This window comes from Tamandua tetradactyla, chromosome 1, assembly GCF_023851605.1.
Source record: "Tamandua tetradactyla isolate mTamTet1 chromosome 1, mTamTet1.pri, whole genome shotgun sequence".
NCBI lineage: Eukaryota > Metazoa > Chordata > Mammalia > Pilosa > Myrmecophagidae > Tamandua > Tamandua tetradactyla.
The window spans coordinates 197,480,485-197,494,318 of NC_135327.1; the positions used below are offsets into that span (position 1 = coordinate 197,480,485).

General features: G+C 34.1%; 1 protein-coding gene across 5 annotated transcripts in view; it reads left to right on the plus strand.

Moving 5' to 3' along the window:
* Positions 1-13,834, plus strand: part of ACTR3B (actin related protein 3B) — a 215,728-nt gene that overhangs the window by 35,543 nt on the left and 166,351 nt on the right. For all 5 annotated transcript variants that reach the window (XM_077150823.1, XM_077150833.1, XM_077150804.1 and 2 more), the window contains exon 2: positions 3,649-3,704. In XM_077150823.1, the coding sequence (XP_077006938.1) occupies positions 3,649-3,704 (56 nt within the window). The remainder of the gene's footprint in view (positions 1-3,648; positions 3,705-13,834) is intronic.

Here is a 13,834-nt window from a genome sequence, read left to right on the forward strand (position 1 = left end):
TACTAAGGATTGGGGCCATGTTTTCTTTCGTTTCCTCTCTCAGTATCTTCGGTGACTAATACAGTGCCTTCTACATAGTTCCTAGCTACTAAATTTTGTTAAAAAAATGTTTATTTTCATTTTTAAGAATTGCATTTTACTTTTTTTTTTTTGGTTCTGTTATTCATGTAATTGAGTCACTATAAGAACATCCCTACTGGGGCATGCCAGTCTAGCACTGTGTTCTTCTCCTAGAAAAGAATTACAGGATGAGCACTTATTAGGTCACAATATTATATTATATTTATTATATTTAATATTATATTTAATAATTTAATAGTTTCTCATTGAAGTTTGATATGAGACAGTGTTGACGCAGATTTTATTAGCATTTTAAATTTCAGTGTCTCTTTTTCAAAAATTTTGTTGGATATTCATTATATTGTGATTATTTAAAGTAACAAAAGCTCTCAGATATATATGGTACTACATGAGGAATTGTACAAGAAAATTAAAAAATGTTAAATTATAAAATGATCTGAATAGTTGTACTTTTGCCAGTGTTTTTTTGTTTTTTTTTAATGCTTTCAGTTTTGCTAGGATGGTAAGGGAAGACATCATAATTCATTGTTAATACATGAGAATATTGACCTATCTTAATATTAGTTTGCTTCAGTTCTGGAAATTATTGTTTGCTTAAGTGTTATTGATGGTGAAGGAACCTACGTGACTATGACAGAAGACCTACTTTGAAGGCTGCCTTATCAGAAAAAATGCTCTGATTTCAGAATCTGAAATCCAGTTACTGTTGCCAAGTGGCATGTTAGAAGTTTTTAGTTGAATTTTAGAGCTTATAGGCCTAAAAGTGCTGAAATCTATTTTTGCAGTCTGACCTTTGGTTGCTATAGTTTATGGGTCATAGTTTGTGATATCAAGGTACAAAACTTTGGAATCTAGGTGATATATAGTTGTTGAAAATATTTGATATCTACTAGATTTTCGACTTGCTTTTGCATTTTATTCTCACCACTACAAAAATTAGACTGGTCCCTGCAGGAGGGGGTGGAGTATATAGCAGAAAGAAGGAACTTATGGATACAGGACACTTTTTTTTACATGAGCAGGCACCGAGAAACAAACTGGGATTTCTGGCATGACAGGCAAGAACTCTGTCTGCTGAGCCACCAATGGTCCACCCAATTTTTTTGTTATCTTTTCAAAATTTTAAATTATGAAATATTTTGAACATATAGAAAAATAATATTAGAAGTAATAATAATAATAATTAAAACTTATGTAAGCAGCACTGTCCTGAGTGCTTAAAACCTATTAACTCATTTAATTAACCCTAGAAGATAAGGTCTACTATTAACACCATTTTACAGTAGGGAAACAGAAGTACAGATAGGTGAAGTAACTTGTCTAAAGGTACTCATTTGGTAAATACCAGAGTTGGAATTTGAACTGAGGCAGTCTGGTGCAAAAGTGTAGGATCTTAACCAATACAATATACTTTGTTGCCCTTCAAAAATACAAATAAAAATATAGCAGATGTGAATGATACCTAGCATCTAATTTTAATAAAAATTTGTATTTTACTGTATTTGTTTCAGGTGTTTTCTTTTAAGGGGATAAACGACTATACACAGAAAAGCTATTTTGTACTCCTCATTTGGGGAAATTATATTAGATGATGTCTACATTCTTTTCTAGTTCCATCAGATTCTTTTTCTGTGAGCATCCCCCTTTCAAACATTGGTCCTTTCCCCTACAAGTTTGACAGTGATTACCTTTTCTTATACCTAGTAAGAATTCAGCAGTTATTTATAGAGTGTCTGCCAAGTGCCAGACACTGCGCCAGGTGATGGAGATATAACATTGAAAAAAGATTCCATTCTAGTCATCATGGAACTCTTAATCTAACTACATGGGAAGGCGGGTTTATTTAAATGCAAGGTGCATAATCCTTTTTGAGGTAGGCAATGTGGTATGATAAAAACACAAACTTTTTTCACATTTGGTGATTTTAGTGATTTCTCGCCTGCGTGTTGGATTCTTTAGGCTGTTTTAGCCTTAGATCTGTAATTCAGTATATTAATATTTATTGTCTTTTTACTTCCAGAACTAGGGTGGAATTTATGTGGAATCATACTGAAAAAAGTTCAGTATTATGTTGCCCTTAGTTTGGGAAACGTCCAAGCTGTGGGTTGACTTTGAGACTTCTCCTGTCAGTCTAGTGAAGCCTGGTCCCTTTGGTCTTTGTACTTTGTTCCTAGCTCTGATAATTTATGGAGCTTGGGATGGTCAGGAGGGCCTCAGAAGGATCTTGCCTTTCAGAAACTGATGGATTTCAGGGCCTAGGCTTGTCCTGCCTCCTGTAGAACAAATACCTGAGATCCTGTGTAGATTGTTCAGTAAGGTGTAATTTAAGAGGGGAGCTAAGCTGCTTTTTTGTATCCCCAAACTCTATTCATTGTCTCTGTTCAAAAATAGTAATTACTATATGTTAAAATACATTTTAAATTAATTAATCAATTTATTAGAATTTGGAACATATTACCACATCAAAAAAATTTAGTATCAAACAACTTGAAATAATTATAAAACGATGATTTAATAAAATTATTCAATGCTTCCAGAAAGTATTTTTATTCACTATATGCATTATTATAGAATAATGGCTCCGTAATCTAGACTTTCAGCATTACTATTAACTAAAGTAGTTTTTTTTTTTTAAGATTTTATTTTATTTTATTATTTTTTTATATATGGGCAGGCACTGGGAAACGAACCCGGGTCCTCTGGCATGGCAGGCAAGCATTCTTGTGCTGAGCCACCGTGGCCCAACTAAAGTAGTTTTAATAAGAAAGGAAGAGCCATGAGTCTTTTCAGTTTACTTTTACATTTCAACTTTTCATTTCCAGCAGATGGTTCTGAGTGTTTCTTTTTTCTTTTTTTATATTTAGGAGATTAGCAAATGATTTTTGGAGCAAATAGTAGTATTTTGGCATTTGTTTTAGTTAAGACTTTTGGAATCTATTATACAGAATATCTTGACAGAAAATGGGCTTGTTCTGAAATGAGATGATAAAGATATGCTCCTGTCAGATGCTTCTCAGGAGATGGCAATAGCTGTTTCTAGACATATGCCATGACATTTTAAGAAAATTATATAATCATTTTCTAACCCCAAAGAAAGTTCAGTAAGTTTGAGAAGTAATTACGCTTCCTTGTGAACCAGCATTGGAACTTTGAGCCTGTGTAATTAGATTTGGATCCTTTTTCTGCACCTTTGCACAGCTTAACTAAGTTCTCAGTGCCTCATTTTCTTGTTTGCAAAATAGGGTTGGTATCTATTACTTCTTTCTCAGTGTTTTTGTAAAGATTATAAGAATTTAAAAACACTTTTAAAGTCACTAGGGATATAGGTGTAATTGATCTGTTAATATGTGTGTGTTTTTCCAGTAAAAACATATTTAAAATTTTCTAACTTCTTTCTTTCTTATATGAAATTAGTGTTTGATTCTTAGTGATTACAAGTTTTATTTATTTCAAGGGAGTATTCTGAAGCTTGCTATTTTAGGACTTGGAGAGCTTAAAAAAAATAATCATAGATAATAGAGAGGAGGAGTATTATCTAAACCTGTGTTGATGACTTTGTGCTTTTAGGTATACCAAGCTTGGCTACGCAGGCAACACTGAACCACAGTTCATTATTCCTTCATGTAAGTAAAGTTTAACCCTTTGGTTTGTAAAGGATTATGTTTCTCAAGATTGTTGTAAGCATTCTAATTTTGTTTTTCAAGGCATGTTAATTTATTTACCATCTTCTTTTAGAAGATTGTTCTGGTTACACTGAGGATTTATTTTGACACCTAATTCTTGACTGTTTCTTTGGACTGTTGCTGTGACATAAAAAAACAACTTTCTAATCCTTTGATTACTGTCTGTCATTTAGTCACTGTAACCACCCAAAGTGAAACTCTGCTAAAGCCTTGTTTGGTAAATACAGGTATTCATATCATTAGAAAAGTATATTCAATTCCCAGAGGACCATTAGTTCATCTTATTTCAATTTCTTGCTTGCTGGATAACTGACTGTGAATTTGATTTTCTAGATCTAGACATTTTGATACCAAGAATAGAGTATCCTGGATAATAGGAATGATTAATCTAATATATCCTTATTTTAAATTCATGAGTTGACATTGCATAGGATGAAACAGTCTTTCATGAATTTTATTATTGTGAATACTCCAGAACTTGATCATTCTATGCTGAATTGATAAATTGGACTCTTTAGCTTTTTGAAGCAGAAGATTGAGTTTAAACCTTATTAAATGCAGCAACTCCAAAAGGCTGATCTTGCACCTTTTGCTTTAATGCACTGCTTTTGAAACTGTCAGCAGCATTCACTTGACTGTCCCATTTAACCTGTCATCATTAATAGAGAAGGAATTGAAGTCAGTTATTAGTAGGATTTCATTTACTGTCAAAAAGGAAACTCTTAGATTGGTGCTGTCAGAACCTTAGCAGTAGCAGAAGCTAGAAAGATAATAAAAATGTCAGAAGTGGGAGTAAAAGAACAGTTATATTGTTGGATAAATTTGTTGTAAGAGATAGAGAAGTACCAGGAGGCAAGGTTACAAGATGATTGGATAGAAATGAGGATGTTAAGATAAAGAGAGCGCTGTGATTTTCTTGGACATTTGGCCTACCTTGTTTTAGTCCTGAGATTTTTTTTCTGGCTACAGAGGCCTGTTCACTAGTACAGAATGTATATGTTAAAGTAAGCGTTAAAAAGAGAAAATGTAAAGCTGTGTGTACATGTGGTAAGCACTGGAACAAGTTTTTGTGGTCCTGATAAGTATAGCATTTTCTAAGATCCTAGAGATGAGACCCATTTGTGTGTGAAAAAATACAAGCATATGATAAAAATTGTAGTTTGAATCAGAGAGTGGCAGGAGATATGCTTGGAAATACAGGGGTCCAGGAGATGAAGGACTTCATTATCATATTAAGGAATTTAAATTGTATTTTGCATAACAGAAATTTTCAAGCTGTTGTGAATAGTTAGCTTACTTTGAGGTTGAACTTGCAGGTCCTTGTTTCCACAAGGGCAATTCTGTTTTTATTTGTTTTGTTTGAGCATCTGTGCTTTTGGTTGTTGGGAAATATTGAAAAGTTTTAAGCAGAATAATGTATGGCAACCATATCAGCAGAAAGATTGTAGAAGCCCTGAGAGATAAGGAGAAAGTAATACATTTTAGATATTTAGTTTTAGGTAGAAAGGTCCAATTGAATTGGGTAAAAGGTTCAATGCTAAAAGGCCTAGACTGGAGAGGGAGGTTGAACCCTAAGATTTTTTTATTTTTTATTAAATAGATTTCTTTAAAATTTTTTATTTTAGGAAAAAATGCAAAAGATGCTATAACAAACACTCATACATCCACAATCTGGAATGAACATATGTTAACATTATAGTTATGTCAGACTAACCAATTAACTACATTATAGAGTAAATTCCAGCCCTCTCTTATCTCCTTTCTAGTCTTTTCCCCCTCTTTCTCTTGCTTTCAACTTATTCTGGTGGATGTTTTCTGGTAAGTATTCAGTTTTATCCTTACAGTACATATACGAACATGCATTAACAATATATAGTATCGTTTTGTGAGTTTAAAGGTTTATAGAATGATACCATACTGTAAATAATTGTCACTATTCTTTTTTTTAAAGAAACCCCTCAATGTTATGTTTTTAAGTTGTTTTCAGTGTTGCTATTTGCAGATCAAGATCAGTATTATAACATGTGAATATATAATTAATTTTTTCCATTTGAACATTTTCCAGTTTTCTCTATTATGTAAAATGGAACAGTGAATAGCTCTTTGTGCACATATGCTACTTTCCCAATCAGAAATGTAATTGTTTTATCATAGGGTGTGCACATCTTCAGCCTTATAAGGTAGTGCCAAATTGCTCTGCCAAGAGGTTGAACTGATTTACAATCCCATTGGCAATGTATAAGTTTCTGTTTCTGCATGTCCTTGACCCCACATAGTATTGTCACTTACATTTTTGCTAGTTGAAAGAATGTCAAATGATATCTCATTAAAAAAATTTGTATTTCTTGATTAATAGGTTGAAAAAGGTTGGACACTTTTTCTTGCCTGCTCCTGTCTTTGCCCATTTTTCTATTGTGTTTCTCTCTTTTTCTTATGGCATTATAGAAATTCTTTGTATATTCTGGGTATTAATTTGTTGCAAATATCATCTCATAATCGGGGATTTTCTTACATCATTTATTTATTTATTTATTTTTTACATGGGCAGGCACCGGGAATCGAACCTGGGTCCTTGGGCATGACAGGCAAGCACTCTTACCTGCTGAGCCACCGTGGCCCGCCCACATCATTTTTTTAAATAAGAGAAGTTGTAGGTTTACATAAAGATCATGCAAGAAGTTAGAGCTCATATATATCTGTCCCCACTTTTAATATTTTGTATTAGTATGGTGCCTTTGTTATAACTTATGTGAAAATACTACGATTGTACTGTTAACTATAGTCCATAGTTTACATAAGGGTTCACTATTTGTGTTGTGTAGTACTGTGGTTCTTTTTTGTTTATTTAAAAAAATTGTATCATATTGATGTATGTACAACCCCAAATTTCCCTTTTTAGCCAAATTCAGATATACATTCTTTGTTATATACATTCTTTGTATATACGTTGTTAATTGCATTTACAATGCTGTGTTACCACAACTGCTATACATTACTTAAACTTTTTCATCACCACAAACAGGAACTGCACTAATTAAGTATTAACTCCCCATTCCGTACCTCCACCCCCTGATCCTAGTATCCTGAACTCTAGTTTCTGACTATATGAATTTGCTTATTCTAATTATTTCATATGAATGAGATCATATAATAGATGTCCTTTTGTATCTGGCTTATTCATTCAAGATGTTTTCAGGGTTCATCCATGTTATCATATATGTTGGAATTTTTTTCCTTTTCACTGCTGAATATTTCACTGTATGTACATACCACATTTTATTCATTCATCAGTCATTAGGCCCTGGGTTACTTCCATCTTTTAGCAGTTGTGCTATTACTTGCTATAATCATTACTATGCATGAAATCCCTGCTTTCAGTTCTTTTAGTATATTGCTGTAGTGGGATTGCTGGGTCATATGGTGATTCTATACTTTCTGAAGAAATGCCAAACTGTTTTCCACGATGGCTGCATCATTTTACATTTCTGCCAAAGATGAATGAGTGTTCTTATTTCTCTACTTCCTCTTCAACACTTGATATTTTCTGCTTTTTAAATAGTAGTCATTCTAGTGGGTGTGAAATGATGTCTTATTATAGTTTTGATTTGCATTTCCCTAATTTGAATATATTCTTTGGAGAAATATCTATTCAAGTCTTTTGCCCATTAAACGTTTTTTTAATGTCTGTTTGTTGTTGAGTTGTAGGAGTTCCTTATAAATTCTAGATATTAAATCCTTATCAGATATGTTGTTTCCAAATATTTTCTCCAATTCTTTAGATTGTCTTTTTACTTTCATGATAAAGTCTTACACAAAGGTTTCATTTTTGATGAAGTCCCATTTATCTTATTTCTTCTTTTGTTGCTCATGTGTTTGGTGTAAAGACTAAGAAATCGTTGCCAAACATAAAGTCTTAAAGATGCTTCACTATGTTTTCTTCTTGGGGTTTTATAGTTTTGGTTCTTATATTTAGATCTTTGATCCATATTGAGTTAATTTTTATATATGGTATGAAAGATAGGGATCCATCTACATTCTTTTGCATGTGGACATCTAGTTTTCCCAGCACCTTTTGTTGAAGAGACTGTTCTTAGTCCATTGAGTGGACTTGCCACCCTTGTCAAAAATCAGCTGACTATAGATGTGAGGAACTATTTTTAAAATCTGAATTTAATTCTTTTGGTCTATAAGTCTGTTCTTGTAACAGTACCATTTTTTTTAACTTTTTTTATTGTATAATATAGCATATATACAAAGCAAAGAAATAAAAAAGCAATAGTTTTCAAAGCACACTTCAAAAAGTGGTTACAGGATAGATCCCAGAGTTTGTCATGGGCTACATACGAGCCTCTCATATTTTTCCTTCTAGCTGTTCCAGAATATAGGAGGCTAGAGGACTTAAATACATTTTTATCATCATAATCGACTTTTTTTTCCTTCTTTTTTTGTGAAAAATAATATATATACAAAAAAGCTATAAATTTCAAAGCACAGCACCACAATTAGTTGTAGAACATATTTCAAACTTTGACATGAGTTACAGTTTCACAATTTTAGGTTTTTACTTCTAGCTGCTCTAAAATACTGGAGCCTAAAAGAGCTGTCAATTTAATGATTCAGCATTTGTACTCATTTGTTAAGTCTTGTCTTCTAAGTATAATTCCACCATCACCTTTGATCTTTCCACACCTTCTTTGGGGTAGTTTGGGCTATGGCAGTTCTAAATTTTTGATATTGAAAGGGTCTGTCACTAATATAGTGTAGGAAGATGGATCTATCTGATGTTCTGGAGAGGCTGGGCTGGCTTTCAGGACTTATCTGGACGAGGGACCCATCTGGAGGTTGTAGGTTTCTGGAAAGTTACACTTGTGCCTGGAACCCTTGTGGAATCTTAAATATTGCCCTAGGTGTTCTTTAGGATTGCCTGGAATGGTCCTAATTGGGGTTTGGCAGGTTATGATTGGTAGCAAGGTCTACCTGAAGCTTGCGTAATAGCAGCCTCCAGAGTAGCCTCTCAACTCTATTTGAACTCTCTCTCTGCCACTGATCCTTTATTAATTACACTTCTTTTCCCCCATTTGGTCAGGATGTAATTGTTGATCCCATGGTGCCAGGTCTGGATTCATCCCTGGGAGTCATCTCCCACATCGCCAGGGAGACTTTCACCGTTGGATGTCATGTCCCATGTAGGGTGGAGGGCAATGATTTCACTTGCAGAGTTGGGCTTAGAAAGACTGAGGCCACATCTGAGCAACAACAGAGGTCCTCCAGCAGTAACTCTCAGACATGCCTATTGGTAGTCTAAGCTTCTCTGCTACCTACGTAAGCTTCACAAGAGTAAACCTCAAGTTTGAGGGCATGGCCTATTGATTTGGGTGTCCCTAAAGTTTGACACAGTAGGGGATTCCCTAACGGTAAGGTTTAATAGTTCCATAGTCTTTCTCCCCTCCCTCAGGGGACTTTGCCAATGCTTTTTTTTTTTTATTAATTAACGGAAAAAAAGAAATTAACCCAACATTTAGAAATCATACCATTCTACATATGCAATCAGTAATTCTTAACATCATCAGATAGATGCATGATCATCATTTCTTAGTACATTTGCATTGGTTTAGAAGAACTAGCAACACAACCGAAAAAGATATAGAATGTTAATATAGAGAAAAAAATAAAAGTAATAATAGTAAAAACAAAACAAAACAAAACAAAAACCTATAGCTCGGATGCAGCTTCATTTAGTGTTTTAACATGATTACTTTGCAATTAGATATTATTGTGCTGTCCATTTTTGAGTTTTTGTATCTAGTCCTGTTGCACAGTCTGTATCCCTTCAGCTCCAGTTACCCATTGCCAATGCTTTTTGATTATCTGTTTAATATACTCTAGGATGTTTCCAGGCATTACAATAATCTATACACGATTAAAGGACCTCTTTCGTATTCTGTGCTTCCTGTGTTTCAGTTGTTTAAATGAGCTATACAGATAGGTTGAATTATATTATGCACTACAGAAAATTTCAGTTCCAGATCAAATAAACCTTTCTTCCATTGGTCTCAAAGAGTATGTGTGGTTCTAAATACAGACACTGTCTTCCTTACTCCTATGTTCTGAATTTCTTTGACCCCAATCTGTTCCGGCTTCGTTCTTATGTGTTAAGTGTCAGGCTATACATGTAAAACTGCCTCTCAAAATCCAGAACTAATAATCACCAGTCGGACTTAATGTGTCTGCTGTAAGAGCTTACAATCTAGGCCCCTGTTTTCTTATAAGCATTTTCTAAAGTTTGCCTACCATTGTTTTTTTGTTTCTGGCTTATTTTGTCTCACCAAGTGTCCCTCATGTTCATTCACATTGTTGAATGCTTCACGTTATTGTTCCTTTTTGTAGCAGCACAACCTTCATTCATAAGTATACACCATTGTTCGCCGATCTACTTCTCTATCAGTTCATCCTTCCGCCACCTGCATTCATTGGGCATCATGTAGAGGGCCCAAAGTCCACCAACATTCTCAATTTTAAATAATTTCATTATTCCCAAGAGACAGAAAACCAATAAACATACCCTTACCAAATAGGAAATCTAAACCTCCTCTTAACTCTTGTCCCTCACCCCATTATTCACCTTTGTTGTTGTTGTGGTAGTGCTTATGGTTTCCTTTTGAACATAACTCATAGCATGCAATAGCAGTTTTCCCCCTGTACCCTGGACTTAAACACTCTTTGTACAAGAATCATAACTTTGAAGTAATTCTTAAGAGAACTCATTCATATTTCTAGTGTGAGTCAGTGGGATACATAGGTCTATACAACCCCTTTCAATCTTGTTCATCTTCAATATGGTAGTGTTACTTCTAGACCCACTAGAGAATCACCTTCACTCCTGTCTATTCTCTTACATTGGAGTTCATCCTCATTAGCTAATGATTCACCCATCTCTAACTTTTATGTATCTCTAAGTCCCCTATATTCTGTACTATAAGCCTCTAATTATACCTTTATGCTGGTCATAAAAGTGGAATCATACAGTATCTGTCCTTTTGTGTCTGGCTAATTTCGCCCAGCATTATGCCTCCTCAAGGCTCATGCATCTTGACATGTGCTTCAGGATGTCATTTTCTCTTACTGCTGCACAATATTCCATCGTATGTATATACCACATTTTATTGATCCATCGTCTGTTGATGGGCATTTGTGAATAATGCTACTATGAACATTAGTGTGCAGATGTTTGTTTGTGTCATTGCTTTCAGCTCTTCTGGGTATATACCAAGTAGTGCTATTGCTGGGTCATAGGGCAACTAGATATTTAGTTTCCTAAGGAATGGCCAAACGTTCTTCCATAGTGGCTGCACCATTATACATTCCCACCAGCAGTGCGTAAGTGTCCCAGTTTCCCCACATCCTCTCCAACATTTGTAGTTTCCTGTTTGTATAATAGCGGTCATTCTTATAAGTGTGAGGTGGTATCTCATTGTAGTCTTGATCTGCATTTCCCTTATATCCAGTGAAAATGAGTATCTCTTCATGTGCTTTTTAGCCGTCTGTATTTGCTCTTCAGTAAAATGCCTATTTGTATCTTTAGCCCATTTTGTAATTGGATTGTTTGTTCTTTTGTTGTTGAGTTGTATGATTTCTTTGTATACACAGGAAATCAAACCTTTGTGTGATATGTAATTTCCAAATATTTTCTCCCATTGAGTTGGCTGTCTCTTTACCTCTTTGACAAACAAAGTGTTTTGAGGTGCAGAAGCATTTGATTTTGAGAAGTTTCCATTTATCTATTTTTTCTTTTGTTGCTTGTGCTTTAGGTGTAAAGTTTAGGAAGCTACCTCCTATCACTATATCTTGAAGATGTTTCCCTACATTTTCTTCTAGAAGCTTTATGGTGCTAGTTCTTATATTTAGCTGTTTGATCCACTTTGAGTTAATTTTTGTGTAGGGTGTAAGATAGGGGTCCTCTTTCATTCCCTTGGCTATTGATGCCCAGTTATTTAAAAGACTATTTTGTCCCAGTTCAGATTTTTGGGGGCCTTGTCAAAAATCAGTTGACCATAGATTTGGTGGTCTATTTCTTCACTCTTGATTCAGTTCCATTGGTCAGTGCTTCTGTCCTTGTACCAGTACCATGCTGTTTTGACCACAGTGGCTTTATAATATGTTTTAAAGTCAGGGACTGTTAATCCTCCCACTTTGTTGTTCTTTTTTAGGATGATTTTAGCTATTCGGGGTCTCTTTCCCTTCCATGAATTTGGTAGTTAGCGTTTCCAAATCTTCAAAGTAGGTTGCTGGAATTTTGTTTGGTAATTTGTTGAAACTGTAGATCAGTTTGAGGAGAATTGACATCTTAACTATTTTTAGCCTTCCTGCCCATGAACAGGAAATGTCTTTCCACCTATTTAGATTTCCTTTGATTTCTTTTAGCAATGTTACGTAGTTTTCTGGGTACAAGTCCTTTATGTCCCTAGTTAAGTTCGTTCTTAAGTATTTGATTCTTTCAGTTGCTATTTTGAATGGATTTTTTTCCTTAACTGACTCCTAGCTAGGTCATTGCTGTGTATAGAAATGTTACTGATTTTTGCATATCAATTTTATATCCTGCTGCCTTCCTGAGTTTGTTTATTAGCTCAAATAACTTTGCTGTAATTTCTCAGGATCTTCCAAGTATAATGTCGTATCATCTGCAAATAATCAGAGTTTTACTTCTTCCTTTCCAATTTGGATGCCTTTTTTTCTTTGTTCTGCCTGGTTGCTCTAGCTAGAACTCATATCACAGAGTTGAATAAATAGTGGGGACAGTGGGCTTCCTTGTCTTGGTACGTGATCTTAGGGGGAAGGCTTTCAGTCTATCTCCATTGCGTATGATGCTGGCTATCAGTTTTTCATATATTCTCTTTTTTTATTTTTTAAAATTTTTTATTAATTAAAAAAAATTACAAGAAGCAAAAACATTCCCAATACATACACTCAGCAATTCACAATATCATCACATAGTTGCATATTCATCATCATGATCATTTCCCACACATTTGCATCAATTCAGAAAAAGACATAAAAAGACAACAGAAAAATAAAACAAAAACGAAAATAAAAAAATTTTACATACCATACCCCTTACCCCTCGCTTTCATTGATCACTAGCATTTCTAACTAAATTTATTTTAACATTTGTTCCCCCTTTTATTTATTTTTATTCCAAATATTCTACTCATCTGTTGACAAGGTAGATAAAAGGAGCATCAGACACAAGGTTTTCACAATCACACAATCACATTGTGAAAGCTATATCATTATACAATCATCATCAAGAAACATGGCTACTGGAACACAGCTCTACATTTTCAGGCAGTTCCCTCCAGCCTCTCCATTACATCTTTTTTTTTGTTTTTTTTTTTTTTTTTTTTTTTTGTGTTTTTTTTTTTTTTTTAATTTTTTTATTAATCAAAAAAAAGAAAAGAAATTAACACAACATTTAGAAATCATTCCATTCTACACATGCACTCAGTAATTCTTAGTATCATCACATAGATGTATGATCATCATTTCTTAGTACATTTGCATCGATTTAGGAAAAGAACTAGCAAAACAGCAGAAAAAGATATAGAATGTTAATATAGAGAAGAGAATTAAAATAATAATACTAATAATATATATATATATATAAAAAGGAAAAAGAAAAAACAAAAACAAAAGATACAAACACACAAACAAACAAACAAAAAACCATATTTCAGGTGCAGCTTCATTCAGTGTTCCAACCTAGTTACATTACACTTAGGTATTATTGTGCTGTCCATTTTTGAGTTTTTGTATCTAGTCCTGTTGCACAGTCTGTATCCCTTCAGCTCCAATTACCCATTATCTTACCCTGTTTCTAACTCCTGCTGGTCTCTGTTACCAATGATATAGTCCAAGCTGATTCTCGAATGTCGGTTCACTTCAGTGGGACCATACAGTATTTGTCCTTTAGTTTTGGGCTAGACTCACTCAGCATAATGTTCTCTAGGTCCATCTATGTTATTACATGCTTCATAAGTTTAGTCTGTCTTAAAGCTGCATAATATTCCATCGTA